The sequence below is a fragment of the Motacilla alba genome, chromosome 26 (genome assembly GCF_015832195.1).
Source record: "Motacilla alba alba isolate MOTALB_02 chromosome 26, Motacilla_alba_V1.0_pri, whole genome shotgun sequence".
Lineage (NCBI taxonomy): Eukaryota > Metazoa > Chordata > Aves > Passeriformes > Motacillidae > Motacilla > Motacilla alba.
In genome coordinates, this window is record NC_052041.1 from 4,971,545 (window position 1) to 4,998,981 (window position 27,437).

The window sequence follows — 27,437 nt, forward strand, 5'->3', positions numbered from 1 at the left end:
GGGCCGTGCGGGAGCCGCCCCGAGCCGAACGGCGGCGGGTGGCGGTGCCGGTAGTGCCGCGGGGCGCGGTGCGGGCTCCGTTTGGCGCCCGCCGCCGGGGCCGCTCGGGCCGCGCACCGGCCCCCCGCGCCCGCCGGCCTCCCGCAGCGCCTCTCGGCCCGCAAAGCCTTCCACGGAATCCATGTGTAAAATCATGTGCCCCCAGCGGAGTGCAACGCCCGGCAGACTCAGCGATTCTTAATATGAAATTGTTTATTTAATAACGACCACGAAAAAAAACCTTTGCAGTTACTGGGGCGTTCGGGCATTTTGTGGCATGCGTTAAACAAACACCTGTGTTTAGGTGGTTACGTGTTCACCTTAGAACTCTTGTAGGTTCTACTATCTGCAGTTTTTCTCAACGCTATTTAACCTGAAAGGACTTAGATGAATGTGTAGGGGATATGAAATAAAACCACAATAATTTGCAGGCTGGGTTTCTGCAGCAAGCCCTGCCAGGAAAGCATCATGGCATCCCACCAGCTGGGAAGAACATTAGAGCATTGCTGCATGCAAAACAACTGGACTTGTTGCAACTATGTCAGGTAAGAACTTCAGGCTGCCAACAAAAATGATAGACAGGCCCTTAAACTTTGACTTCCATGGGTTTTTAGAGGTATAGGTGGGATATCTGGCTATAAAGCAGGTGCTTTGTCACTTCACAGCCCATGTCCAGGGATTTGTTCTTGGCTGAACACAGAAGCCTTGTGCCCATATGTGGGAACAATGTTATGGCACTGCACACCTGTATGGGGGAAAAGATCAGGACTGGCTGGACTCCCTCTCAGCAGGATATTTGTTTTGCAGCATGAACACCCATGACTTGCACACTGACATTCCGATGTCTGATTTGTCCCCTGGTGCTAAACTCTGCAGTCATTGTGGTAGGAAGGGAAGATTTGGAACTTTGCTGAACAAGATAAAAAAAAATAAAATCTCTTTTAAGTTTTCAGTGGAGACCTTTCATGGTGCCAATAGCTGAGAATCCATTTCGTCTTAAAGCAAGGCTGCCATAGGAGAGCCAAAAGAATCTGGAAATGAGGGCCATGCTTTTCATGGTGTTTACATTACTCGTTTTGAACAGAGCTGAGGGAAGCTTGGCGTGAGGCCACTGTCCAGAACAATGTAGGGAAGCATACGTGGCTTGAGAATTGCTCAATACCATTTGGACCTTCAGTTTTTCCTGTCTTTCAGTCCAAGAAGTTCCAGGATTCAGTTTCCTCTGCAGTAAGAGACTCAATACAATCTTCCTGAAAAGCCAAGTTCGTATCTGGGTATAACGCTTAGCCCAGGGTGGCCAGACTGCCAAGGTGGTCAAATGCAGTTCCCACAACGAGGTGACACCAGCTGATCAGTGAGAGGGCCCCGCTGGCATGGGAGCAAAGGACAGCCCAAATCCCCAGCTCTCGAGGAGCTGGGCTCACAGGGACTGCTGGAGGTGACACCCCGAGCTGCTGCGGGTCCCTGCTGCATTCCCAGGCCAGCCTCATCTCAAAGGGGGCTCCTGGGAAACAGTCACCTCCTGTCTGGGTGCTGATCCCAACCCTCCTGCATGGTGAATATTTCGTGTCACCTTTCTTTGAAGCTTTTTCTGAAAGGTCAATATCCTTACATTAGACTATTATGTGCAGTGCCAAGGTGAGGGAGTTCCAGCGGTTTCATGAGCAGCAGAACTCACGAACCCTGCTTTCCTGCAGATTTGGGGAGGTTTTTCCCCTCCTCCTTGTCTCCTTCAGGTGTAGGACCCCAGCACAGGATGATTAGCCAAGACTGGGTTCTTTCCCTAGGTGGGGCAACTACTGGAGTATTTTATTTAGAACAATTGCTTTTCCTGGAACTTCCAGCCACCTGCCCTACTCAAACTTGGCTGAGACAGCCACCAAGCTTAAAAATTATTGCAGAATACTGACAGAAAAGGCATGTGCATAAGCTCCAGTTCTTCAGGAAATCAAGCTATCTCTGTCCTTCACTTCCCCCATCAGCCCAAAGACAGCTGGTGCAGCAACCTCTGGAAATAAAAACCTTGGAGCTTTTGCCCTCCACTGGCAGGGTTCTCACTCTGAAAAATAAAAACAACAACAACAACAAGGTCATTGCCCGCCGCAGAACTCAGCAGGATGCCTTTCCAGCTGGCACACAAAGATGTCTTTGCCCAAACAGGAACACAGGACTCAAAGCAACAAAATTGGAAAATCTGGGAAAAAATGGAGAATTCAAAGGAGGATCTGCCCAGCCCCATTTCCTCAACTCCATGACAATATTCAAGTTACTGGCAGGATAATTTAACGTGAAGGCTTACATGTCAAGCCAAATATTCCACCTGCTGCTGTTCAGCTGGACTTCAGCAAACTGTTTTGCAGTAGATTCTACCTTGCCTAACTTTTTATCCTGTCCAAAGCAGCCACCTGTGTCTCTGCAGTGCTCTCGTGTGAGCTCCTGGCTCCACCAGGGTTTGCTCTCAGCAGGCACCTGCACAGGTGTTATCCCAGAGCTGGCACACAGCACCAGTGCCAGGCAGGCACCTCTGTGCCCTTGCGTTCCACTCAGATGAATCACAAACTCTCCGTGCTGCTCACATGATAGCCTGTCGCTGGAGAAGCCCAGAGCACTGGATACATCAATTACTTGACCTAATTAACGCTGCAGAAAAAGAGGGGATGGTATTTTGATTCCTCCCGTTGTGACCTAGAAGAAAACCATACAAACAGTACATCTGGGAAACAAAACCAAACAAACCTACCCCACCTCCCCAAAACCAGCCAAGTGTTTCCTGTATGAAGCTATTTAGTAAGTGGGTTAAATCAGGACTTGACCTACATGATTTATTTCCCATGTATGTGTTTGAATCAGAATTTCCAGTAGCTAAACTCTGACTAACCCCACTGCCCAGTGCTCCTTCTTCCCCTTTTAATTCCCTGGCAATGTTGGTTTGGTTTGGTTTGGTTTGTTTGTGGTTTTTTGTTTATTTACAAACAAAATACAAATGAGGCTTCTGGCATCCCTGAACTGTGACCAGTGACTGTGGGGCCTCACGTTAACATTCTAGAGCTGGGTCCTTCTCCATAATTTCACTGTCAAGGGTGGCTCTGCTGAAAAGTGGGCACCAAATGGAGAACAGAGAAAACACATGAAACAGGGAAGTGGCAAAGGAACGGGGAAAAAATCATGAGGAAGCAAGGCAGATATTTTTCTTAAACAATGAGCTGGAGGAAGAGATAAAGGAGATTTTCTTATTAAACAATGCAATGATAAAGTTTCCAATAAAATTAGCAAAATTCTCCCTTTGAATTCTGGGCAAAACTTATTTTATTGCAACAGGTAATTTTGGGTGGACAGACTCTTAACTCTACATCACATGTCATAAATATACACAATTCAGCTCTTACCATCAAGTGATTTTGTTTCTCTGACTCCAGAATTTCATCCAGTCTCCTTCTTATATTTTTTTAAGCTATAAAAAGACAGTGGTGGAACAGAAGGCTTTTGCACAACGTAAAGGATCTCACTATTACAGAAAGCAACCTTGTTGACAAGTCTTCATGGTTACTGAGAACTAGAAAACAACAGCAAATCAAACTACAGCTCTGTTTGCCTGCAATTATCACCAGAAAATTCCTTTACAGCAGTGTAAGTTGGACAAGACCCATAGTTTTAGGGATGAAAGAGCTGGTTATCCAGAAAGAGAAGGCTGGCTGCCCTGCTTTCCTTTCCCTGGGTGCTCCTGTCCCTTTTGGCAGCAGCAGGCTGATAGATTAGCTCACCACACCTTGCAGAACCTCACCCAGTGGCTCAGTCTTGAGTCTCAAGCCCTGTCACGGTCTCAAAACAATAGCTGAAGTTTCAGTATACACTGAAACAAAGCCCAGATAAATGATGAATAAGAGATTCTGTGTTTACTTTCACAGGAGGACTCAGCAGAGCAGAAAAAGCCATAAGCATTGAGAGTCCAGACTAGATCCAAAAAGAGATTCAGAAAGAAAACTGTGATATTCATAGTCAAACCAGACTGAAACAGTGAAACAAACCCACAATCACCGAGACCTGTTTCTTCTGATACCTCAGCAGGGACTCCAGCATTTTATTCACTGCCTTGTACAAATGCCCCAGCCACTCCAAACCACAGAGAGAGCGAGGTGTGTCTGACATCCTTGAGCACAATCACCCTTCTCAAGGCAAGGTCATACAAGCAAAACTAACAGGAAGGAAAAGAGTTTGCAAATTAAAGGCGTTAAGGACCCTAAGACACCAAGAAGTAGTTACTTTATAGGTGCGAGCAGTGGTAACTTTTAAGTGTTTGCTCCTGCAGGCTTCAATGACTTACAGCATCATAGGACACGGTGCTTTGTGTACAGAAAGAGAAGGGTTTTGATACGGGAAGCCAAATGTTTTAAAAGCAAGCTTCCATAACCCATTCAGAATGTGTCCATCTTTCACTGCATTGCTAACAATTCAACTTTCTAAAGCTTGAGATGAAAAGCTAAGCGGCCTTGAACACAAATCCCTAACATTAATTATTTTCTGAGATATGCTTTACTTACTACCTGGTGAAGATACCATAGCTTCACCTGCTGCACATAATGACTTGAGACTTATGCATGCACTTGAAAGCAAACACATCTGTGTCTTTGACATTGCAAGGCCTTTTGAGAAGTATTGAGAAGCAGCTTATTCTCAAAAAACAAAGATCAGGACACTGGGAAGACTGTGCAGTGCGAGCTCAGCTCTCCCCAGCATCCCTAACTTGCCACCCCTGGAAGGGAACAAAACATCTTTGGGAACTTTACAGGAACAATTCATACCAGCCAGCAAGGCTTCAGGCGCACTAGGGCTGACATACACCCCGGCACGCTGTTGCTCACCCTGCGCTGCCCTAGCTACGCTTCCTCATCTATTTTCCTTTTCTTTTTACTTCTGGAGCGGCTCAAGGAGAAGCGAGGCGCCCGCTGAGGGGAGGGCGGCAGGCGCGGCCCCGGCGCCCTCAGCGCCGCTCTCGCGAGACGCGGCCGCGCGGGCTCCATATTGGGGCATCTGCGCCCGGAGCTCTCGCGAGCGCGGCCCCGCGGAGCCCCGGGGAGCCCTGAGGAGCCCCGAGAGCCCCGGGCTGTGCCGCCCGCGGGAGCGGCTCCGCGCTCGGGCCGTGCGGGGACAGCACCTGCAGCTGCCTGCACCGTGCGGGGTGCACGGGGTCCGAGCCCGGCTGCGCCGCCCGGGCTGTGCCGCTCGGGGCGGAGCGTGAGGGGCGGAGGCGGCGGCTGCGGTGTCGCCTGCGCCGTCCCACCTGCGGCGGGAGCGCGTCCCCGCCCCGCACGCTGCGACCCCGCCTCGCTCGCCGCTGGCCGCACGACCGCCGGCAGCGCTTCTCGGGGCCATCCCGCCCCTCGTGGCACAGCCCGGGGAGGGAGAGCGGCGGGGGAAGGCGGTGACACGGCCGCGCTCGGCCTCGCCCTCCGTGCCTGTGGGAGGGGGGCGGCGGCGGCGCGGGGCGGAGCGTGAGGGGCCGGCGGCGGCTGCGGGGGCGTCGCTGCTGCGGGGCTGCCCCCGCCCGGGAGCGCTCGGGGGAGGGAGCGAAAGAAGGAAGGAAGGAAGAAGTCGCTGCTGCCGCTGCAGGAGGAGAAGGAGGTAGTGGCGGCGGCGGTGCTGTTGCAGCCGCAGGCAGAGCCTCCCCCTCCCGCCGGGCCGGGCGGGGCGGGCTCCGCAACCGAGATGTCTCAGGAGCGGCCCAAGTTCTACCGGCAGGAGCTGAACAAGACGGTGTGGGAGGTGCCCGAGCGCTACCAGAACCTCTCCCCGGTCGGCTCCGGGGCCTACGGCTCCGTCTGGTGAGTGCTGGGAGGGGACCGGGCAGTGCGGGGGAGGTCGCGTTCGGTCGCCGCCGCGCCCCGCGGCCCCCTGTGCCCTGCAGGGACAGGGACAGGGAGCCGTGCGGGGTGGGCACCGCGGCCAGCCGGGCTCGTCCGTCCCCCGGCGGTTCCTGTCCCTCAGCTCTCCACCAGCCTCCTGCAAGAGACATTTTTCCTCCCGGCTTTACGCGCGGTGCTGCCGGGAAGCCGCAGTCTCGTCTTTGGAATGCGTCGGGGATTGCACCACATGGCAGGTGGCTCCGAAACATTTTTGCAGGGGAAGATAATAATGTGTCGTTCCCGGCCCCCCCCCCGTCCCGCCCCGAATGAGCTCATATGGACATATTTCAGTGGGATTTCTTGCTGTTAGTAGGTGGGCAGTGCAGAGGGATGGAGCCTGCTAAGCACCCCCCCCCCCCCCCCCCCCCCCATAGCTGGCTTTGCAGAGCTCAGGGCTTGGCAGCTCTTGTCCCAGTTTCTTTCTGGACCTGAAGGATAGGTTATATTGGAGACAATTGTATTTTCATCTGGCATTTGTTGATAGGCAAGAAACAGAGGGAATGCTGGGAGGGCTGTTTTTGTGTTCCTGACTTGTTATAGTGGATTTACAAGCACCGATATTTTCTTGGCAATAATAGATGAACACAGGACTCGTTTTATTGCTGCTATAGAATTACTGCAGTATGTGCTCCCTGCGAGAGTAAAGTCCTGCTGTGAGACCTGCAGAAATACAGGGAGCTTGAAGAGTTTAGTTTTTAATGCTTCCCCAGTAGGAACAAACCAGGCTACGTGTGTGAGATACAAAGCGTCCTTAATTTGTAGCTTCTCTGCTGAACTGCGGTGGATCATTAAACATAAATGGAGCTGCATACTTTGCTTAAGCTTAAGGACAAGGTAGCATTTGAATCAGTTTGACTCTAGACTTTAGCAGTCATTTAGTTAAATGTTCACAGATTACTGCCTCCTTTGATTAAGAAACATCTTCCACATGAGCATTCTGGGTTTTATTCTGTGTTCTTTGGTTCTGTCAAAGTGTGAGCAGAATTTTGAGATACGGGTGCATAATTACAAAGCTGCTTTGCTCTTGTGTTCGAGCAGGCATGCATATGTTTTTATAAATGTAGTATGCAAATTTACATTATGGGTATCAATTTTATTATAAGCAGGGACACATGCTGCTAGTAAAGAAAATAAGTTCTTTTGCATGTGCTGCAGTTTTAATGAAATGCCCAGCTGTTCTTAATCTGTTATTAAATTGTTGGTAAGTTGAGCTTAAATAACTTGCATTTTTTCAAGTGCTGTGATTGAGGTGTGCAGAGGCTTGCGTTTCATAAAAGTAAACCAGGCTGGTCAATTGTGTAGCAAGAATAACCAGTATATTTGCTGAGGTGTGTTTTTGGTTTGGTTGTTGGTGGTTATTTTTTTTAATATAATTATAGAATGATTTTGATTGGAAGGAAATAGGTTTCTTTTGGTGAAAGAAGGACCTTGTTGACACAGCTGATAAATACCCCTGTAAGTGTCACAGAGTTATGCAACTCTTGAAATGTAATGGGAAATTAATTTGCTTGGTGCCTTGTCCTTTGTATTTTAAGGTTGATCCTGTATCATATACCCCACTCCCATTTTCTCTTCCCCTCCCTACAACCTCCACTGTACATGTAATACTTGCAAAGTTTGTTTTCAACCAATAACTAAAGAGTTAGCATCACGAATTTCCTGTTTTGCTGTGTCAAAACTTTCAAAGATTGTGCAACTTTGTTCAGACCAAGTGAAGCAGTTTGGTATTGGAAGCAGTTTCAGACATGTGGCAGAGTCTTTTTACAGTCCATGGTAATGGCTTCCTGTATGTACTTCTAAAAATAGTTTTCACAAAAGATGTAGTGATATGGAAAGTATGTCAGAATTGAAAAATTCAAGAAAACAACAAAAACCTTTGCATATTTATGGACGTTTATTAAGCTACAAGTGGTGATGCTATTATTTATGGCATTCCTGCAAGGACTTGTTCTGCTCTGTCTCTTCAGAGATTTTTTTTCTCTCCAGTAAAAGTTTCATTTGGGGTTTGGTGTGTCCCTTTTGGGGTAGTACCCAGTGGTGTTTGAACAGTCCTTGAAATGGTAACTATAGTTTCATGCACGTTCCCTGCATTATTATATTCAAATGTGATCAAATGCTCTGTTGTTGAGATTGTCAAAATGAGGCATCTCCAGCAAGTGGAGGGGAAAAGGAATAAAAAAGAAAGCATGAAGGTGCCAGCTGAGTCACTTGGACTGTGGAGCTGTTGAGGGCTGCTCTGGATGTGCTGTGAGGGTGGCTTGGAGCTCCCCAAGCACAAACCTGACCCCTGGGCAGTCAGTGCATGGAGGGAGAGCATTTTCTGCAGGCAGCTGAGCCCCTGCCCGAGATGAGAGCAAATGTTGCAGGGTTTCTGAAGGTAATGTGCAGTGCTGGAAGAATGAGGTTCCAATGGCCAGCTCAGGTATTTTAAAGGATCCATTTTTTAAAACTGCAAGTGTTGGAGATACAAATAGGGATTCAGTTCCAAAACTTTGAGAAAAATCTCCACATATCCTCAAATTGATTCTTCCTAAGTCACGTCACAATTGCCATGGCATCTGTTGTATGAGATGCTGTTTCATTCATTCTTGCAACATTTAGTGCATTTCTACAACACAGTCTCTTGCGTGCTTTTGTAAGCAGGCCTGCACTGCAAGAAGGGCTCCTGACATACCCGTTTTGTAATCTTTCATGTAAGGAGAGGGGCCTGGACAATTCAACATCTTGCAGTGGGGAGTTGCTGAGCAGACATGGGATTGATTGGTGACTCACACTTCAGTTGGAGGATTGCTTCATTTCTTGCGTGTGCTGGAGGGAAGTCTCGACTCCTGGCATCAGTTCAGCCAGCTCTGAGCTAAGCAAAACGCTGCTTTCCCAAATTTCCCACCAATTTCTAGAAGGCTGTGAAGCACATTCAGTATACTCTTAGTTTCCTTAATTGTTATACTTTTGCAGCTGTTCTTTGTTGAACTGATGCCTTTGTTAAAGAAGGGGTTTGGCTTAATTGCTTTGCAAGCTATCTGCATCGTCCTAATTAATCTGGAAAAGATTGAGCAGCCAAGACTTACTCTTCCTCAAAATCTTGCATAAGATTTTTTTTAGCTTTTTTTTAATAGACTGTCAGGTGATACAGCCCTCCAAAACCTGTGATTTCTTCCCATTTCAACCCACAGTTGGGCTTACAGCGAGTCTGAATTTCTTGGATACTGAGAATTTAGAGAAACATTATAGATTTAAGACATTTTAAAACATTAGGCTCCAGAGGAAATGAAATAACCCTAAAGACCACATTTACAGAAACAGTTCCTCTGTGGATTTTTTTCTAATCCCTTATCAAAGCGTGCAAGTGCCTCTAAATCCTGTGTGTGCTTGGAGGGACAGGTGGCTGCTCCTCTGCAAGGTGTGGTAGATCTGTGAGGAGTGACAGAACAGAGCTGTAAAAGTGAGTGGGATGAAGCAGCCACACAGGAAGGATTGGCAGAAGATGTGTGGGGAGAGGGGAGCTGAGTAGGAGAAGGGCAGGCACAGAAAAGCTGAGCAGAGCTCTGAAAGTGCTGGCAAGGATTTGGACTGTAGGGGAACTTGGTGTATTAAGGGAAATTAGTGAGAGCACATCTGTCCTACAGGGAGATTTTTATTGCAGCTTTCTTAGAAGCAGAAGCTATTCTAGCACAGGAGAATATTTGCAGCTTTTACTGTGTGTTGGGAGGGTGGTGACTGAAGTGCAGGTACAGAAGTGACTGCAGTCAATAATAAACTGTGCTTTTCTGTCTGATTAGGAATGCATAAATTCACTTCAGGGGTAGCACTAAGGGGATCAGTTAGCTTGGGTATTTGCAGAGGCACTAGCAATGAGCAGCTTATATTTAGCAAAAGAGCCTTTGCACAGAAATTAACAATCTGATTATTTAATATTTAAATAAGATGTGCTATAAGTAACCTTGTTACTTGGTTCTCTGAAGTAATTGTTTTCTTCTGCCTCCTGTGTTCTGGATTCAGTTCGGGTTAGATCAGAACTGTAATTTTAGCTCACTTAGGGTGAGGTGGATGCAGTTCATTTGCCATAGCACAGCACTGTGTAAGAGGTTAAAAAAAAAGCGTGATCAATTCTAAATTTGTGCTGATCTTGTTTTAAAAGGGATTTAAAACTGTGCAATGTGCAATTTTTTCCTAATTGGGCTTCTTTAGCCGAGATGTGATCAGTGTAATGCAGCTGTTTTGAAGTCTTGCTGGAAGGCAGCTTGGTGTTCTTGAACGTGTTCTGCAGCTGCCAGCTGTTCTGTCGCTCTGCAGGAACCACGAGCCAGCATCTGCATTGGCAGAAAAATACTCAGCATGATTTATCTGGGGGGAAATAGTCTTTAGGCCTCAAATATGACCAGACTTTGTGTTCTGACTTGAAGTCTAGATTGTGAATGTTCAATTACACAGAATTTTCTTTCCTGAGCTTGTGCATTGTGCTGTTTAACCAGCGCTGCTGGCTGCAGTCCCCTTGGAGGTTCTACAGCTACTGCAGCAGCACAGGGACTTGATATGACCCCAGAAAATGTAATTGAAAAACAAAAAGTGAAATTGAATTTCATCTGAATCCTGAAATAGCTTATTCTATGTCTGGTGGCTCTGAAATCTCAAAATCTTGGAAAGTAAAAGAGAAATTTGACTCTGGAGCTGGGGAGGTGTGAGATGATCCCCTTCTTTGCAAGGTGGAGTTACTGGTGTTTGCTGCATTTTGTACCTGAAATGTTTGGAAACTGGTGAAGATCCATGACTAATTTACAACAGCACGTGCTGAATAATGATGACTACTCTTATTTTTGCTCTAAGTCCTAGAAAACACCTTATGTATCAGTAAAATGCTGGCATGTATTTTCAGGCCAAACTAGAGATATTTATGTATTGCAGGGTGGTGATTTTTACCCGAGGCTGAAAAATAATTGAATTCTAAATTTCATGAAGTGTTACCACTTAAATATGGATAATTTTTTTTTCTAGTGATGTGTGAAAACTTGAGAATTTGAAATCAACATTAAAAAATGAATGCTTGGTGGCTTCTTTTGTGTGCCAGGCTGAGGTGTAAAGGATAACTTGCATGTGGAAGCAGTTGCTGAGGGTGTTTTTGAGCCAGTGTGGCGTAGCTGGAGGAGTTGAGCTCTGGCAGGTTGCTGCTGTGACCTGGTGCACTCCCAGTGTTTTCCAGAGGTCTTTCCACTCTGAGCAAGCCCTTTCTAGAAAGGGAGCTGCTCTTGCACTGTGCACACAGGGATTTTCCGTTCCCTGCCCGGCCTGGGGGAAGGGTCGCTGCTCCCAGGAGGCTGCTGCTGTTGTGTTTGCTGTTTCTCATAAACTTCACTTACCACATTCCCTGGAAACTGGGCAAATTTGAGATAAGCAGTCTTTTTGCAGGTTAATTCTTGGTTGCTTTCAAAGTAAATGACAGCTGCCTTTATTTCAGAGAGCTCCTTTGGTGGGGTGGGCGTTGTGGTTTGCATCTGCAGCTGTGGGTTTATTCTAGGGCTGCTCTTGGGATTGGTTTGGAGCTCTGTTAGTTCAGCTTTAAATTTCCCACTTTATAAATATGTAGCATTCCTTGTTGCTTGATGTTTATCAAAAACTGGTGCATACTCACTGTGGAGTGGAATCAGGAGTTCACCTGAATCACAAATACAGCAGGAAAACCGACCAGCATTGTCCTTGTATGACCCTTTCCATTCCATGCTTTCCCCATACCCATTGCCTCGAGTCAACTGTTGATTTTGTCTCCTTTCTTTCTCCTCCTCCTTCCTTTAGGACAGACCAGAGCTTTATAAGTTGCATAAGAAATTACTTAAAATGTAATTTTACTGTACTCTCTCTCTCTATGTGTGTGTGTGTGTGTGTATATATATATATATATATGTATAGTTTCTGACTAGGATTAAGTAAATCCTCATGGAATCTTAAGAAAAAATCCTATTTGTATGTGCAATGTTTCTGGTAAAGGAACAAGTTTTGGTAATGTACAGCTACTTCTCATTCATTCACATGCACTTTTGTGTAACAGAACTTGGTGATTGGATGGGATTTACCAAAGAAATTGAATTTCAGCTTCAGTTATGATGAACAACAATCATAACTGATTTTATTAGGCACAAGTCCTGGATTTTTGTGTGGCTTTAAACCATGAAAATAGTACTTTGAGCATAGCATTTTGTGATCAAGTGTGGTGTTTGAAAGTATGTTTAGGAGCAGTGATAGTATTTACAAGTACTCTTCTCTCCAGAGTTTTAGTGCATAATTATGTTTAAGAGCACTTCAGACAGCAAAGCCATAAACATTTCTCTTTCTTTCTACAAGATTTCCCTTTACTGTGTGGACAAGACTCATCTATTTAACATTTTCTGCAGAAACCAGCAGTTGTGTGAAATTGTGAAGATTTTGGGTGCCGTGCAGGTTACGGACCAGGATCCCTAGAAATCATCTTCACTGGAGAAATGGTGCTGCCTGTAACTCCGTGTCTGGAATAAGCGTGGGTTTGAAGGCATCCATAAATGGTTCACTTGATGATTTCCTTGCTCTGTGTTGCAGCTCTGCCTTTGACACCAAGACCGGTCTGCGGGTGGCGGTGAAGAAGCTGTCGCGGCCCTTCCAGTCCATCATCCACGCCAAGAGAACCTACCGGGAGCTGCGGCTGCTCAAGCACATGAAACACGAAAATGTGAGCGCAGGGGGGCTGTGCAATGCTTTCCTCAGGCTGGGCTGAGCATCCACCCGTCAGGATTGCTTTTTGCTTGCTGCATATGGTTTTTTCCTTGTCTGGATGCAAAGCTCGCAGTAGTCCAAGGTATGAGAGTATCTGGTTTGCAATGGTTTGAGCCAGTGAATGGAGCTGCAGAGCTCTCACGTGTGTCTGCATCAGGTTTGCAAGTTCCAGGAGGCCTCCTTAGCTCGCATAAAGCACAACACTGAACAGATGGAAATGAAACATCTACTGCAATAAATACTTCAGTGCCACAAAGGCTCTTGGTAACTGTATCATAGTATGCTATAAATATATTTCACAGCTTTTCTCTTCCCTGTTTTCTCTTTAGGTGATTGGCCTGTTGGACGTGTTCACCCCTGCCAAATCACTAGAAGAATTCAATGATGTGTAGGTAACTTCTCTGAAAATTGCAACAAAATGTCTTTTGTATCTCCTTGCACCTCCCAGGTTATGACAGAAATATTTGTCTTTTTAATTTGTCTGCCATCACTCACAAATAATCCTGAATTCCGGCACAAAGTTACAGTGTACCCTAATCTACTGGACGTGGCAGAATTGTTCACTTGCTGGGTTTGCTGCCCCGTGCTGTTGGATCACTCTACTAATTTGCTGCATTATTTAAAGTGTCACAATCTGTGTTTCACTGAACCCCGTGCTTTGGGACAGTCAGCTCTGCTACTGGAGATTTATGGGGAACTTTTATCCTAATCCTACTCAAGAGATTGCTTCATAGCCCACGTGCTTGCTTCTGCTCACAGGTACCTGGTGACACATCTCATGGGAGCAGACCTGAACAACATTGTGAAATGCCAGAAGCTCACTGATGACCACGTGCAGTTTCTCATTTACCAGATCCTTCGGGGCCTGAAGGTGAGTGTCCCTGTCTTCCCTGTGTGGGGACAGCTCACCACGGGGGGTGGAAGTTCCTGGTGAATGCTACATCCTCAGAGATTCAGATGTGTGCACAGGGCTTCTGTAACTTCCCTAAAGTATTGTAGAATAGCATTTTATTGTTGTTCTTTCACTTCTGCCTCTCTGGAGCTCTGCATCAGTAAGGTCACCTATCCCTTGTGTCTGTTCCTATGGGCAGAGTCTAGAAAATGCTGAACTGTGATGCCCTCTGGTCTGCTCTGGCAATGGATTTTCCATTTCTTCAGTTTTGTTTACTTGTGGTGTTCCACTCGTGTGGCAGCACTCCTGGGTGTTCCTAAGGAGAGGCAAAGTGGAACACCCACCCGGTGAAACCCACAGACGCACAGACAGACTGGAGCTCCTCAATTGTGTGGGCTGGGCTAGGGCAGTATTTTCCAGGGAAGAGATGAGGAGGTGGCTGCTTGGACTGTTACATAAATTTTGTCATCTTATTTTACAGTACATCCATTCAGCTGACATAATACACAGGGTGAGTATTCATTCTAAGATTGTTTCCTGTAGTGAAACAATATCTTTAAAAAATGAAGCATGAACTTTTACAATATAGCACCAAGGGAAACCAGAGAAAATTTTCTGAGAATTTTTTTGGTTACGTAGTGAAAAGTTTGAACAGGAGAAGTGGTTGTCGAGATCCATAATTTTCCTTTGTGAATTAGCTTTTCTCTTAAATACAAATATGCAGCAACGGTGTTGCCTTTATGCATTTTTGGTTATGTGTGACACCTATGAGAACCACTGAAGAGATTTCTGACTCTGATAAAATAATTTATCCAAAGTTAGTATTTGCACTCAGTTAGAATCTGTATTTTTATCTCTGTTTACAATTTTATCTATTTCAGACTCGTGAAACAACACATACTCCACTGTTAATGCTGATGTTTAATTTTTTAGGATTTAAAACCCAGTAACCTAGCTGTCAATGAAGACTGTGAGCTAAAGGTAATGTAATTAAAATCTGATTTATTTGACTGAGAGCTGAGTGCCATGTGAATGCCCCTTGCAACTTAAATGTCAAAACAATTCCTTTTGAAAATACTTTCATAGAAGGGTAATAATGTGCTTCCCAGCTGTAGAGTTGGAGGGATGTGGTTTCTGTATCTGGTCCTGTGTTTTCAGTGAATCATCATGAAAGTGCAGAGCTAACAGCTTCAGTTTGTGTTTACTTGTTTTGGAGACAAGACACCCAGACATAATTCTGATGGTCGAGTCCTACGCCGTTCTAGCCTAGTGTCTTTTCACAGGTTGTGAAATTTGGTTTCATAATCTGTTCTTGCAGCTCTCCCACCTGTCCTGTCCCCAGTCAGTGCTTGCCTGCCTGTTTGTGCCGGGTGCTTTGCCCTGTTGCCCTGCAGTGCCTGTGTTTGTGTTGCAGATCCTGGATTTCGGGCTGGCCCGGCACACGGATGATGAGATGACTGGGTACGTGGCCACCCGCTGGTACAGGGCCCCTGAGATCATGCTGAACTGGATGCACTACAACCAGACAGGTAATGCCTTTAGCCAGCACAAGAAGTCTCTGGTTTGTCAAGTTTCTGAATTGTGGGGGGCAAAGAAAAGAGGCTGTCCTTGCACGTGCTCCCCCTTCCTCTGATTGCAGAAGTTGGCACTCCTGGTAATTATGCTTTGGAGCTGCTGTTGGAACCACTGTCTGTCAGGTGGAAGTTAAGAATCATCGTGATAGCATTCACCAGGAATTGGAACCTGTGAAACTGCAATCAGCGAAATATTGTCAGCACTTAGCCTTGCTTTTCCTACAGAGAGGCTTTAAAATAAGCGATGGGATGTGTCTGCTTGAGGAGAATGTCTGCAGCTATAGTGTGAAGAAATGACAAAAAGTGCCTTGGGACTGTTCCAGGACAGAGCTGTTTGCTCTGGTTGCATGGGATGGTTGTGCTCAGGCCGTATTTTTATGCATCATGTTTTGTTTTCTGTTTTATTTTGTTCAGTTGATATTTGGTCAGTGGGATGCATTATGGCTGAGCTGTTGACTGGAAGAACATTGTTCCCTGGCACAGACCGTATCCTTTAGAAGCAATTTCTTTTTTGAAATTGAAATTAGATCTTCATTTTCACATAATTGACAGGAAAATAAGTTCTGGGTTTAATTATGGACTTTTGTTTGTTTGTTTTTAAATTAATGGCTTCTTTTACTCCCAGTACAAAGAGGTGAGTTCTTGATTTTGCTGCACATCTGTTCCTCTTTATTGTCTATTGTCATCATTAGATTTATATACTCTTTGTTTCTGTTACTTTCCTTTAAGTTTATTTAAATTTATTAGTTGAGTTTCTAGCTGATACTTGCATGGACGTCTGCCAAGAATCTTCTATGCTTCAGGTTTCTTGCAAATGTGATTCCCTTCTGGCCTCTCTTCTCCTGAGGTATCCTGGCTGTGAAAGCAGTGGGTTTGCAGATTCTTTAGTGCCAAGGTTCTCATTGAAATTGCTCTGGAATGTTTAGGTTCCATTTCCATGCTTGCCTGTGAACAGGCTGTGAACCTTCTTTCACAGTGTGCTTGTACTGATGGGAAAAATCAACCTCGAATAAGATCTTTCCAAAATGTTTCTTTTGCCTCATCAGAGTGGACTGGGTAGGACACTTTGGCAAATTTGAGAGAACTTTGTGAGATTTGGTCATATTTTCCCCAGGAAATTGGAAGTGAGACTTGATGCAAATTGCTGCACTTAAAATTTTTGCTCAGCCACCCAAGATTGGGGTGGAATTTACTACTGGCCAGATTTTTCATTGCCTAGGAATTGGGCTTTCATTTGCCAGAGAAAATTACATTGCCCACCTTTTACCAAAGTTTATTATTTCAACCACAGCCTGTTCATTTTAATAACTTTTGTTAATTTGTTAATATTTATGTCAGTTAATTCAAGTATGTTAGCACTTGATGAGGAGAAAGCTGGTGTTGGAATTGCTGCCTGCTGTTTATTTACCTTCAGAAAGCATCTGGGTTCCAAAACTCCCTCCTGAGGAGAAGCTTTCATTCCAGCTTTCAGTGTCACCTCTCTTTTCAGTGTGCTTCAACTTCATCCTCTCTTCTTTTTCTGCTTGACTCCATCTCATCATTTCTCTCTGAATTTGTTGCACTGTGCTGTGTAGTCATCTCTGCTGTATTTTTCTCTTGTCAGAGACAGAAACTGAATTAAACAAAAGCTGGTATATTTTTATCTGTTGATTCAGCGTGTGTAGGTTGGTTTGGACATTTCTTTTTGTTGTTTCTTTTAAGAAAAACTGAGATACCAAGAATTGTTCATTCAAACAAAGCAAAAGTCTTTAAGCCGTTGCCATTGTTTAACCCTAGCAACAGTGACACTTCAGATTTTAAAGAACTTGACACTTGCAACTAAAATATTTGTAATCGGATTTGCAATGTGTAAGAAATGCTTTGTGGTTTTGATTTATTTTGTGGTTTTTATGAATTGAACAAAATGGTGATTCTTCCAACTCTGAGAAGTTTTTTTTCCAACTCTGTTCTTAGCTGTAAATTAGAGCCACTGATATCTGCAATGCAAAATGAAGTTTACTTCTAGGATCTAATTTCTTTGCTTTATCATAATAAGGTACTTCATTCATTTATGTCTCCCAGCAGATGCTTGTGATGATTTACTTTAAATGCTCAATTTCATTTGCAAATGGCAGTAATGCTTTTTAATTTAAATTAAATGCTCTTTCTGGTCTGAGTTGCTTAGATTTAAGAAAAACAGACCCAATCCTTTCCAGTCTTAGACAAAACTTTGTAGTACTGTAATTCTTCCAGTGCTTCTGTGTTTGTGCTTTTTGATCACGAGGTTAAAATGAAAAGGGGAGCGGGGTGGGTTCTGAATCTTGTTGGTGCATGGAGCACTTCCCCAAGGAGTGGAAAGGACCCTGGCTGCAGCTTTCACTCCAGGTTTGCTGGCATCTAGAGACAGCAAGCAGAATTAGGATAACAGTCAGTTCTGGTTTCTTCCTGGCTTGGAAGGCTCTTTGAAATCTTTATATCTGCATTATTTGAGGAGAGAGTTGAAGGGGTTTTCCAGGTTCAGAATCCTGTTGGGTACTTCTGGCCTCTTAATTTCATTGTACCCACAGATTTGCAGAGGCTCTTGTTCCTCCTGTAGTGTCACTGTACAATTGCTGACTTACTGGCTTTGGAGTTAATATTAACATGAATAATTCAAGGTATGTTTGCCTTGTGTCCAGTAGCCAAGGATGTGATATATCCAAATCCACTGCAGCTCTAGAAAATTCCCTGTGTTGCTGGAAATTGCTGCTGTTTGACAACTGAACGTTTGAAGCAGTTCTTGCTTTTTGGTCTCAAGATGGAAATTTTCTCAACTGTGTAGCCTTACCTTTCCAAAATTAGAGTGACAGAATATGTAATGGCTCTCAGGATGACCATCCCCCTGTTGAGATGGTTCTCTTGTTTGAGCTGTTGGTCCCTTTCAGCAAGGATTTGGCAGAAATGCTGTGATGTTATTTGCAGTCCCTCACATGTTTCTTTGTACAGCCTGGGGATGCACCAGTCAGGGCAGGTAAGCTGTAAGCTCATTTCATCAGGCAGGTAATGAAGCTGGACTCTGAAATGAGGATCTTCAGTGCTGTCTGTGACGATTATGCCTCTGATCAGTGAATGTTGAGTTTAGAGATTCTACACACAGCTGTCATTGACTTAAAGCAAGAATTGAGATGCTCTCTGGAAAAACCCTGTGGTTAATTTGGGTTTAGCTCTGCAGGATTGCTGCAGTACTTCTAATTTACAACTGAATGCAAGGTGATTGAATTATTCCTGTTGTAAGCTATGGGTAGAAGCATTTGGATGAAAGATGGATTTCTAATACTGGTGAGATCTCTGCCAGGAGGTGGAGAAGGGGATCAAGATTGTGGGAGAGAAGTCAGAGACCAAAAAGTGAGGTGATGAAAATCAGAGTCCTTCAGGCACTGGACTCTGATCCTTGTGGGTCCCTTCCAACTCAGCACATTCTGTGCAGGGGAGGCTTAGCTGAGGCTTTCTTCTTGGTGTTGTTGTATCTGTCTGATGCCAAGATCAGTTTCTGTTAAACACAAATATTAAACTTACAGCTCTGAATGTGAATGATTCGTACAAATAAGTAGGAAAGTTGACTTTGTTTGACTATTTGATTTGCACAAAATCATATAAAGTAAAAATAAGAATATCTAGATTTTTCTTGTACTAGTTTAGCATTTTTGTATGTTTTGTGTTCCCTTAAACTCTGGAGAGTGGGTTTTTTACTGTTTTTATTCAGTATTATGAAACTTCCATCATAACTAACCAGTCTGAAATTACATACTCTTCTGATACACCTTATTCTTGCTTGTGAGGGCAGCTAAAACAACTCAGAGCTTTGCTTTGCCTGGATAAGCTCTTACAGTCTTGTGAGGTTTGCTGCTGGTGGTGATAGCAGGTTGTTTTCTGAATTTTCAAATACCTCATCAGTCCTTGGGAGCACCTTGAAGATGGCACTTGGGGTTTGCATGCTGTGCTTTCCTTCCCCATGCCCATGTGGTGGTGTTTTTCTTCTGCTTTGTATTTACTAAATCTCTTTCCTGTCTTTAATTGCTTGTGGCTCATTTCTCTGGGAGGTGCTGGGCCCTGTAGTTCCAGAATGCTGCAGTTCAGCAGGTTACAGATGGCAGGCCCAAAACCAGGAGCAGGGTTGGGTTTTGGCAGAGCCAGCTCCATAGTCTGTGGCTTTTTTATTTATCTGAGAGGTGTCTTCCACAGCAGGGCAGCAATATTGTTGGCACACCAGTGCACAGGCTTTTAAATGCCTTTAAATAACTTAAATATTTAAACTGAGCTGTGGCATGTTAGCACTCTGAAATTTGCACTTCAACTGCTGCTTGCACAAGAATGAGGGAAAGAAGTAAGGACTTTTAAATAGCTCTGAAGAAAATGTAATTGAAATGAGCCAGTTGTGGTTAGCAGGTTGCCCTTTGCTAATTCTCCTACAGCAGGGGATATTCCGATCTCATTTTGAGCATTGACTCTTCAGGGTTTGCAATTCAGGCGTGCTAAATCCAGCTAGATATTGGGTTTACTCTTAGATTTTGAGTGTTTTGTGTAGCTGGAAGTTTGCCAAGTAACTTTACAAAGGAAAATTTAATTCAGCTGTTCTGACAAAGGGCTAATTCCAGAGCTCAATTAATTTGATAGATAAAACTTGGGTCTGAAGTTTACTTCAAAAGATGGTGGTTTTAGCAAAGCATCGGTGATTCCCTTCATGCAGAGTTTGCCAATATTACAGGAACGCTGAGTTGTTTTCCAGGTGTTTTTAAACAGGTGACAGTTTTTGAAGTTCTTGCAGTACTCACATGAATTGATACTCTGAGAAGGAACTGCAGCTGTATCCTCAGCCATCAGGAAGGCACTGATCCCAGAAAACAAGATTGTCTGTCTACAAAAATGTGTGTAACTGCTTTGGTATCATTTGAAAGGCAAATGTAAACATTATGGACAGTCTGAAATCCCTGTGGAGGATAATTCAGGGAAGGAGGGAGATTATGCATTGATGGTTTTTAAAAGGATACTTTGTGTCTTCTTAGTGTCTCTTGAGATTTAGACATAAAGCCGTGTCAGTGATGGGTTCCCCCCTAGATTGTGTGTTTTGTCACCTAGGCCTTGTTAGAGGGGACAGCCCAGGCTGGCCCGGGGCCTGCTGGGAGCTGTGTTCCTGGTAAAACATTCTGTCCATCTGCAGTGCTCCATCCTGAGAGCTTTCCACAGACGTGTGTTAAACCTGAGCCCCTGCTCTGTTTCTCTGGAGGGCAGAAGGGATGCTCAGGTGTTTGATCCCCCTGCCCTGGTGGTCCCCAGGAGGTGCCAGGGCAGGAGCCCGTGGCAGCTGCAGCAGCTCAGCTGCCCTGGCCGTGGGCAGGGCGTGCCCAAGGTGAAGTGATGCTGCAGGGTCCAACCATTTCCTTTCCTCCCGAGCTTTAGAAGTGGCTGAACGAGCTTGGAAGGTGTTCACAAAAAGCCTTGACTTTCTTCTTAATATGAGTGCCTGCCCTTTCCAGCCTTCTGCTTTACTTCAGCTGTTACTAATGCACCCTAACCCTGTGAACTGCAGCTTGCTGTGGGGCCTGAGGGGGTGAAGGGAGCATGGACGTTCAGCCTTTGCCAGTGGGGCTGAAGATTTCTGCTCCAAAGTAGTTCAGGATGCAGTGCCCAGTTCCATGCATGTGGGGTGTCTGTAGACAAGGTGTTCAATCTGTCTGACATGAGAGAGCTCAGTTAAATTCAGTTGTAACAAGAGGAATGAACATGGTTTGCCTAAAATAGCTTTTCAGCCGAGGCCTTGGCAAGAATGGATTTCCAGCATTAATAGGGTGATGTGTTGCGCTTTTCATTTTGATTTCTCCCAGCATTTTCCTTTATGGTCCATCATTAGATATTGATCAGTTGAAGCTCATTTTGAGACTCGTTGGAACCCCAGGGCCTGAGCTTTTGAAGAAAATCTCCTCAGAGTCTGTGAGTTTACACTTTGATTGTAATATCTGCCCTTTCAGAAGTCCCAAGTTTGTGTGTTGTTCTCCTGTAGTATTATCTGTAGAATGTGTTGGGATTTATTTTCTGTTATTTTTCTTCCTTTGTAATTCTTTGCTCTTGGATGGCTTTAAGTTCTTCTGCTTTGTGTTTCTGATCTTTATTCCTCTTACCTCTGCCCATGGTATGATTCCATCCTTCCATATTCTCATTTTACTGCTTCGTGACTTTTCTCTCAGTTTGTGGGTTTACTTTGTGATCTGCTTTATCATCAGGTGTTACTGGGCAAGTATTTTTCACAGCTAAGAGCTTGAGGCTTGTCTCAGTTATTTTTTCTCCAGATTGCATACCCAGGGATCTCTGTAAACAGGAGCAGGTGTGTTATCCCCTAAACACACTCAGTCCCTTCGGTAGTGTGGTTAATTTCTGAAACACTGCTGCCATATCTTTGTTTTATAGCAGAAAATGCCTTTTTGCTGCCTTTGTGTAGCAGCTGTTCCAGGCACTCAGCAGAGGCTGCTCTTCACTTGTGCTGTGTGGGGCGTTGCTGTATGGGGCCCTTTTACCAAGGGAGCCCCAAAAAGGCTTCCTGCAGTCACTTCGGGAGGGTGACCTCCATTTGCAGCCACTTGCTGTGCTGTAGGAATCTTGAATTGTGAACTTGTGCAAACGCAGTGCGAAATGGCCTTTAGTTCCACCTGTTCCTGAAGGAGCAGTGAATAAACCAGAGCCAGGGACCAAGAGGAGAGTGCACGGTGAGCACTGAGGTCCCTCTTGTGAGCTGCAGCAGAGGATCAGAGCAGTGCAAAGTGCTGAGAAGATTAGCTAGTGCTGCAGCTTCATGTTCTTTAACAGTGACTGTAAATACAAATGTGAGATTAGCCTTGAACAGCACCTGCTGAAGGGATGTGCAGTGCAAACTGGGATAAATTGGTCAACTTGCTGAATATCCCACCAAAGTAAAAAGCCCTGGGATGTTCCAGCTTTGGAGAGATTAGAGCTGAATAACCCAGACTGATTTGGTTGCCCTGTGAACTGACCTTAAGGCTACTCTGGTGTTTGAAGTACAGGGGATTAGCAAGAGGCATAAGATGGAAGGTTGACTAAATTAAGCAGAAGATTAATTTGCGTGTGTAAGTTCAAGTGGGTCTTTTTTTAAACATTATTGCACAATAAAAATATTAATTGCTCTTATCCAGGTCTGAAACAAGTCTGTTTAAAAAAAAAAAAAAAGGGCAGTAAATACTGTTTCTACTCTTTATCCATTGTATGGGGAAAGCAAAACTCTTAAGTGTTTGATGGTTTTGCGTGTGTCACTATAACAAATTCTGGTTTTCTGCTGCATTACTTTACTGACTCTCACTTTCCCTGTTCACTGATACCTGCTAACTCCGTTTTATGCCATGCTAATGTTTTGCTAATTTTGCATTTAATGCCTTCTGTCACCCAGCCCACATCAAAGGGCACTCAGAGCTGTTCAGGTGTCAGTTGTGAGCCAGTTTCACTTTGCACCACAAGAAACTTGAGCACTTTCTATGTGGCAAGAGGAAAGAAAAGCTGGTAACCAGTGCAGAGGGTAGAGTTTTGTTTTAATTTCTGTTCATTTTCCTGAAGCTGTGTATAGCTGCACAGCTCAGGGAAAAATTTGTGGAGTAGCCTCAGCCAAAGGAAACGTCTACTCTGATGGCTTAAAACTGCTGTGAACACAGCCTTGTTGGAGTGCAATGCTGCTTCCCTCGGACAGAAATGCTTTCTGTACTGGCAGTTACCAGCTGAGCAGTGATTCTCCATTGCTTTGTGTTCACTCGTGTAATTGCTGAACATTTCACTGGTAGCTGAAAAAATCAGTGGACCCTGCCTGTATGGCTTTTGCCTTGTGGTTTGCAGGAGAGATGCTTTTGTATGCGACTGTTTTCTGTTTGAAATGGTTTTTGCACTGTTTTTAACAAAGCCCTTGACGAGGCACTTAAGATATTAACCAGCTTCAGCAGATCATGCGTCTGACGGGAACGCCCCCTGCATATCTCATTAACAGGATGCCCAGCCACGAGGTGAGATCTGAGCAGAGGAGGGGGTGTGCAGGGCAGGGCTTCACTCGGAGCGTTCACCACTCCTGTGAATTCAAGGCTTGCATGTGGCATGGGGTGGGCAATTAACCCTGCTCTCGTGCAAGATTTTGGTACTGAACGAGGATGTGAGATTTGGACAGTGCGTGCTCTACCACAGACGTGCGAGACTCGGGGAGCCTGGCTGTGAGCTGGTTTGGCTTTGTGTGAAAGCACAGCAGGCTGCCCCCGGCCTTGCTGGGACACCAGGGGCTCAGCTCTTCCTGCGCCTCTCTGCTTTCCAATCTTACTTTGCCACGAGCAATGTCAGCTCTTCCTCTACTGTCTTGAGTGCCTTGGTTGGGACAGGGTCATGCTGATGTGCTCAGTAGGTGTCAGAGTAAGCAGGGAGACAGACCATAATAACCAGTGCTTCACTTGATCTTGCTGGCTGGATGTTGTCTGATACTTCAACAGAGCATTTATTTCCACAGGCAAGAAACTACATCCAGTCTTTGTCTTACATGCCGAAAATGAACTTTGAAAACGTGTTTATTGGTGCCAATCCCCTGGGTAAGACTTGTTTGTTAAATTTTCCTGAAACTGAAGCTGGCGTGTCCTGTCCTTTGGAGATTCCCAAAGCTCTGTTCTGGCTGCAGGAGCAGTGCAGAACAGGGTTATGTTTGTGAAGGATGTGTGGCCAAGGGTGTAAGAGGAAGAAAATGCTGGATGATGGTGGGTCCTGAGAAACTACAGATTCCTCGTCTGTGTTGGGCTTTAGAAGCTTTACATTTCAGAGTAGAGTCACGGAGCTCATGTGAGAGATCCTCTGTGTCTGGTGCTCTTGCAGCCGTGGACCTGCTGGAGAAGATGCTGGTCCTGGACACGGACAAGCGCATCACGGCCGCCGAGGCGCTGGCCCACGCCTACTTCGCCCAGTACCACGACCCCGACGACGAGCCCGTGGCAGACCCCTACGACCAGTCCTTTGAAAGCAGAGAGCTTGAGATTGAAGAATGGAAAAGTGAGCCTGGGGAGGAGAAGGGAGGGACAGTCAGCTTCTCTTGTGGTTGTAGAATCATGCAATATCCTGAGTTGGAAGGGACCCACAGGGATCGTGGAGTCCAACTCCTGGCCCTACACAGGGGCCCTGTACAACCCCAGAATCCCACCCTGTGCATCCCTGAGAGCATTGTCCAAGTGCTCCTGGAGCTCAGGCAGCCTTGGGGCTGTGCCCACTCCCTGGGGAGCCTGGGCAGTGCCCAGCACCTCTGTGGGAAGAACCTTGCCCTGATACTCAACCCAACTCCTGCCCCAGCTCCAGGCACTCCCTTGGGTGCTGTCACTGCTCACAGAGAGCAGAGATTGGAGCTGCCCTCTCAGACCCGGGTGAGTCTCCCCTCAGTGTTCTCCTCTCCATCCCATGAGCTGAGGTTCAGCTAAGCCATGGTTAGAGGCACAGCAGAAAGGGATAAAAATGTTCTGCCCTTCCACTAAGTGCATCCAGCACATGCTGTGTGCATATTTAGCATAGTCCCTGGTAACTAATTACTACTAGGAGCACACCAGCATATCCTTGTTTTCAAACTTACTTCTCCTCAATGCTCTGAAAGTACTTTTATTGTCTATGTTGGTCTCTGAGAGCAGTGTAACCATTCTTTTCTTCTTTGTCTTAATTAAACGATACTTTTTGTTTAAAATGCTGTTAGAACACTTGAGATTGTTGCAGGTTTTCTTGCATGAAGGTGTGCCTGGTAGTGCTGTCATGGTCCTGCTGTTAAGTTTCTGTCCCACTTCTCTCCCCAGGCCTGACTTATGATGAAGTGATCAGCTTTGTGCCACCCCCGCTTGACCAAGAGGAGATGGAGTCCTGAGAAACTGCTCTCTTCTGTTTGTCCCACTTCACTGTGAAGGGAAGGCCTTTTCATAGGGACTCTCCAAGTATCGTTCAAGTGCCTCATCACAACAATATTCTCCTTATGGAGGGGTTTTGTGTGTGTTGAACTGGGGAGGGAGGGGGGAGGGAAGGAAGCTGAGTCTATGTAAACATGCTGCATGCTCTTGTATTCTGTGTACAGCCTGGGGCAAGCCTCTGGAGACCTGTTCTGACTGCACTTAGTTCTTCCAGAGTAACAGTGCACCAGCAGCCTGCACTGCTGGCTGAGGTGAGGAAGGTGACAGCGACAGTTTGGTTGCAATCATTGCCATTTATCAATTCTCCTACAACTGAGTAACCTCAAAAAGAATGAAAGTTGGTTGGTAGGCTTAGAGAGTCCTCTGTTTTCTTCAGGACTGAAGGCGGGGTTGGGGGATGTCCTTGTTCAGTGCCAGGTGTGTGATTTACATCCGGATCTTCCTGGTGCAGCAGAGTGTAGAGGCCTTCTGGTGTCTGATTCTTGGAACATGAAAAGATGTTTGAAACTGTAAATATGTTTGTGCCTTAAATAAATGGGGAGAGAGGGGAAAGGAAGTCTGGGGTGGAAATCCGACCCACCGTTCTTGAGAGTGAAGGCTCCCAGGCAGCGAGGCATGAACTCAATGTAATTGGGAAGTAATTTTGAGGCAACAACTTCAACCCCTGGATTGGGTATTCCTGTGTTTTTCACTTTCCTCCTCCTCTTGTTCTGAGGCTTCTCAGCATTATCTCCCGGGAGCCAGAGGTTGGGGAAGATCCTTGCTAGCCACACGTTTGTGTATCCTGTTCCCTACGAGGTGGTGTGTTTTTGCATGTTGTAGCTGTATGTGCATGTAGAGCTGCTTGATTTTTGTCCTTACCTTTTGGGGATGGCACTGGGGGCAGTTCAATCGTCAGTGAAATGTTTGCTGAGTACCTCAGGCAGTGCCATAAAATCACAGCACCCTTCCTCCTGTGCTGCAGCTCCTTGTGACACTCCTGCCATCCTAGAGGCTTCAACGAGGGAAGGATGTCGTGTCCGACAACAGAGAAACATGCACCTTTTCTTTGTTCTGACCTTCTCTCTGCAGAGGAGGAGAGCTTGGGTGGAAAGGTTTCTTGTGAGATCGAGTGTAAAAAATGTTCTTTAAAGAAATGACTATAGTATCTTGTGCCAGAACTTAAGTTATTTCCTGAAAAGATTTTTTTTTAGAAGTATTGGAACCCAAAGCAAAGAAATAAGCATGCATAAACACACAATCACCCTTTCACTGTCTATATCTATAAATACAAATATTTATATACATAAAACTAACATTTACTAGAAGTTTTTTTATCCTCTCACGTAAGAGCTTCTTGGCTATTTCTTAGCAGGTTGATCTCTGCCCAAGGAAACATGAGAAGGGAGTATGTTTGAATACAAACATGGTTCAAATATTTTGTATTTTCCAGGACTCTGCATGAGTGAAGTGCCCAGAGCTAGAGACTGGCAGGAGGGAGGTTTCTCAGCGTGTTTGTGTGCTCCATCTGTAGCTGGGGAACTCAGGAGCCCAATTTTAGGGCTTCTGGAGGAAACATTTTTAGACTTTAATTTGTTGCAGGCATCCTGTGTGGGCAGCGTGCCCGTGTATGTGAGGAGAAAGGCTTTTGCAGTATTTTGTATTCTTGTTACCTGTGGGGCAGAGAGTGTTTTTGTAGTGATTTGCCCCATGTTTGAAGAGGCAGCACAAAGGGATGGGACATGGATGACAAAGCCATTGATTCTTCCTAGGCTACTTCCCAGGGATCTCTTCAGGCCAAAAGTTCAATAAAGGTCTGGGCTGAGATGAAGAGAGCAGCTCTGTTGTGCTCTAGGATAAAACTCTCCACAGCCCAACAAAATCAAGACAAAAAAAACCCTCCCTTTTCTGCTGGGCCAGCAGTCTGGGTATCAAATAAAATGTAGATATACTATGTAAACCTACAGCAAGATTATTTTTATCAGCCATTTTCTGTGTAGATGCTACAGTGTGATTTCATGCAGAAATATTGCTCAAGATTTTTAAGAACTCTCGGTGTTGTGTGTGTGGGTGTGTCTGTGTGTGTGAGTGGGAATGGTTCACTGGAGTCTGTCCTCCGAGGGAGCCCCTGGGGCACAAACTCCCTGCTGCCAGTGCCGTGCCGTGCTCAGCTGCCTGGGCACCGTGCTGCACCCAAAAGCAGAGATCTGCTATTTTGTTTCTATCCATGGATTTTGCTGTAATTGGTAATGCCAGATAAGATGTCACAATACCACTGGTTAAAAATAAAATCTATTTTTCAGATTTACTGCACTGCTGGTACTTGGAAACCTCTTGCACTGAAGTGTTGAGTTTTAGCAGGGTGTGAATTTCTCTGCTGTGCTGGGGGGGATCC

General features: G+C 45.4%; 1 protein-coding gene and 1 long non-coding RNA gene across 3 annotated transcripts; one reads left to right on the plus strand and one right to left on the minus strand.

Annotated features, from left to right (window-relative positions):
- Window positions 1–136: 136 nt before the first annotated feature.
- Window positions 137–4,923, minus strand: LOC119711944. Its single transcript, XR_005259780.1, has 3 exons — window positions 3,426–4,923; window positions 2,616–2,724; window positions 137–2,098 (listed from the first exon to the last, which is right to left on the minus strand). It is a non-coding gene; the product is annotated as an uncharacterized LOC119711944 (long non-coding RNA).
- Window positions 4,924–5,422: 499 nt separating this feature from the next.
- On the plus strand, window positions 5,423–27,350 carry MAPK14 (mitogen-activated protein kinase 14). 2 transcript variants are annotated; one of them, XM_038162664.1, is made up of 12 exons: window positions 5,423–5,858; window positions 12,504–12,633; window positions 13,007–13,065; window positions 13,437–13,548; window positions 14,051–14,080; window positions 14,503–14,550; window positions 14,984–15,098; window positions 15,558–15,629; window positions 23,076–23,155; window positions 23,644–23,722; window positions 24,000–24,173; window positions 24,956–25,489. In XM_038162664.1, exons 1-12 carry the CDS (start codon window positions 5,743–5,745, stop codon window positions 25,021–25,023), a joined length of 1,083 nt encoding a protein of 360 aa, XP_038018592.1. In that variant the 5' UTR covers window positions 5,423–5,742; the 3' UTR covers window positions 25,024–25,489. The 2 variants fall into 2 exon arrangements, with proteins under 2 accessions (XP_038018592.1, XP_038018593.1); XM_038162665.1 differs by lacking the exon at window positions 23,076–23,155 and adding an exon at window positions 21,010–21,089 and having other exon boundaries at window positions 5,429–5,858; window positions 24,956–27,350.
- Window positions 27,351–27,437: the final 87 nt, after the last annotated feature.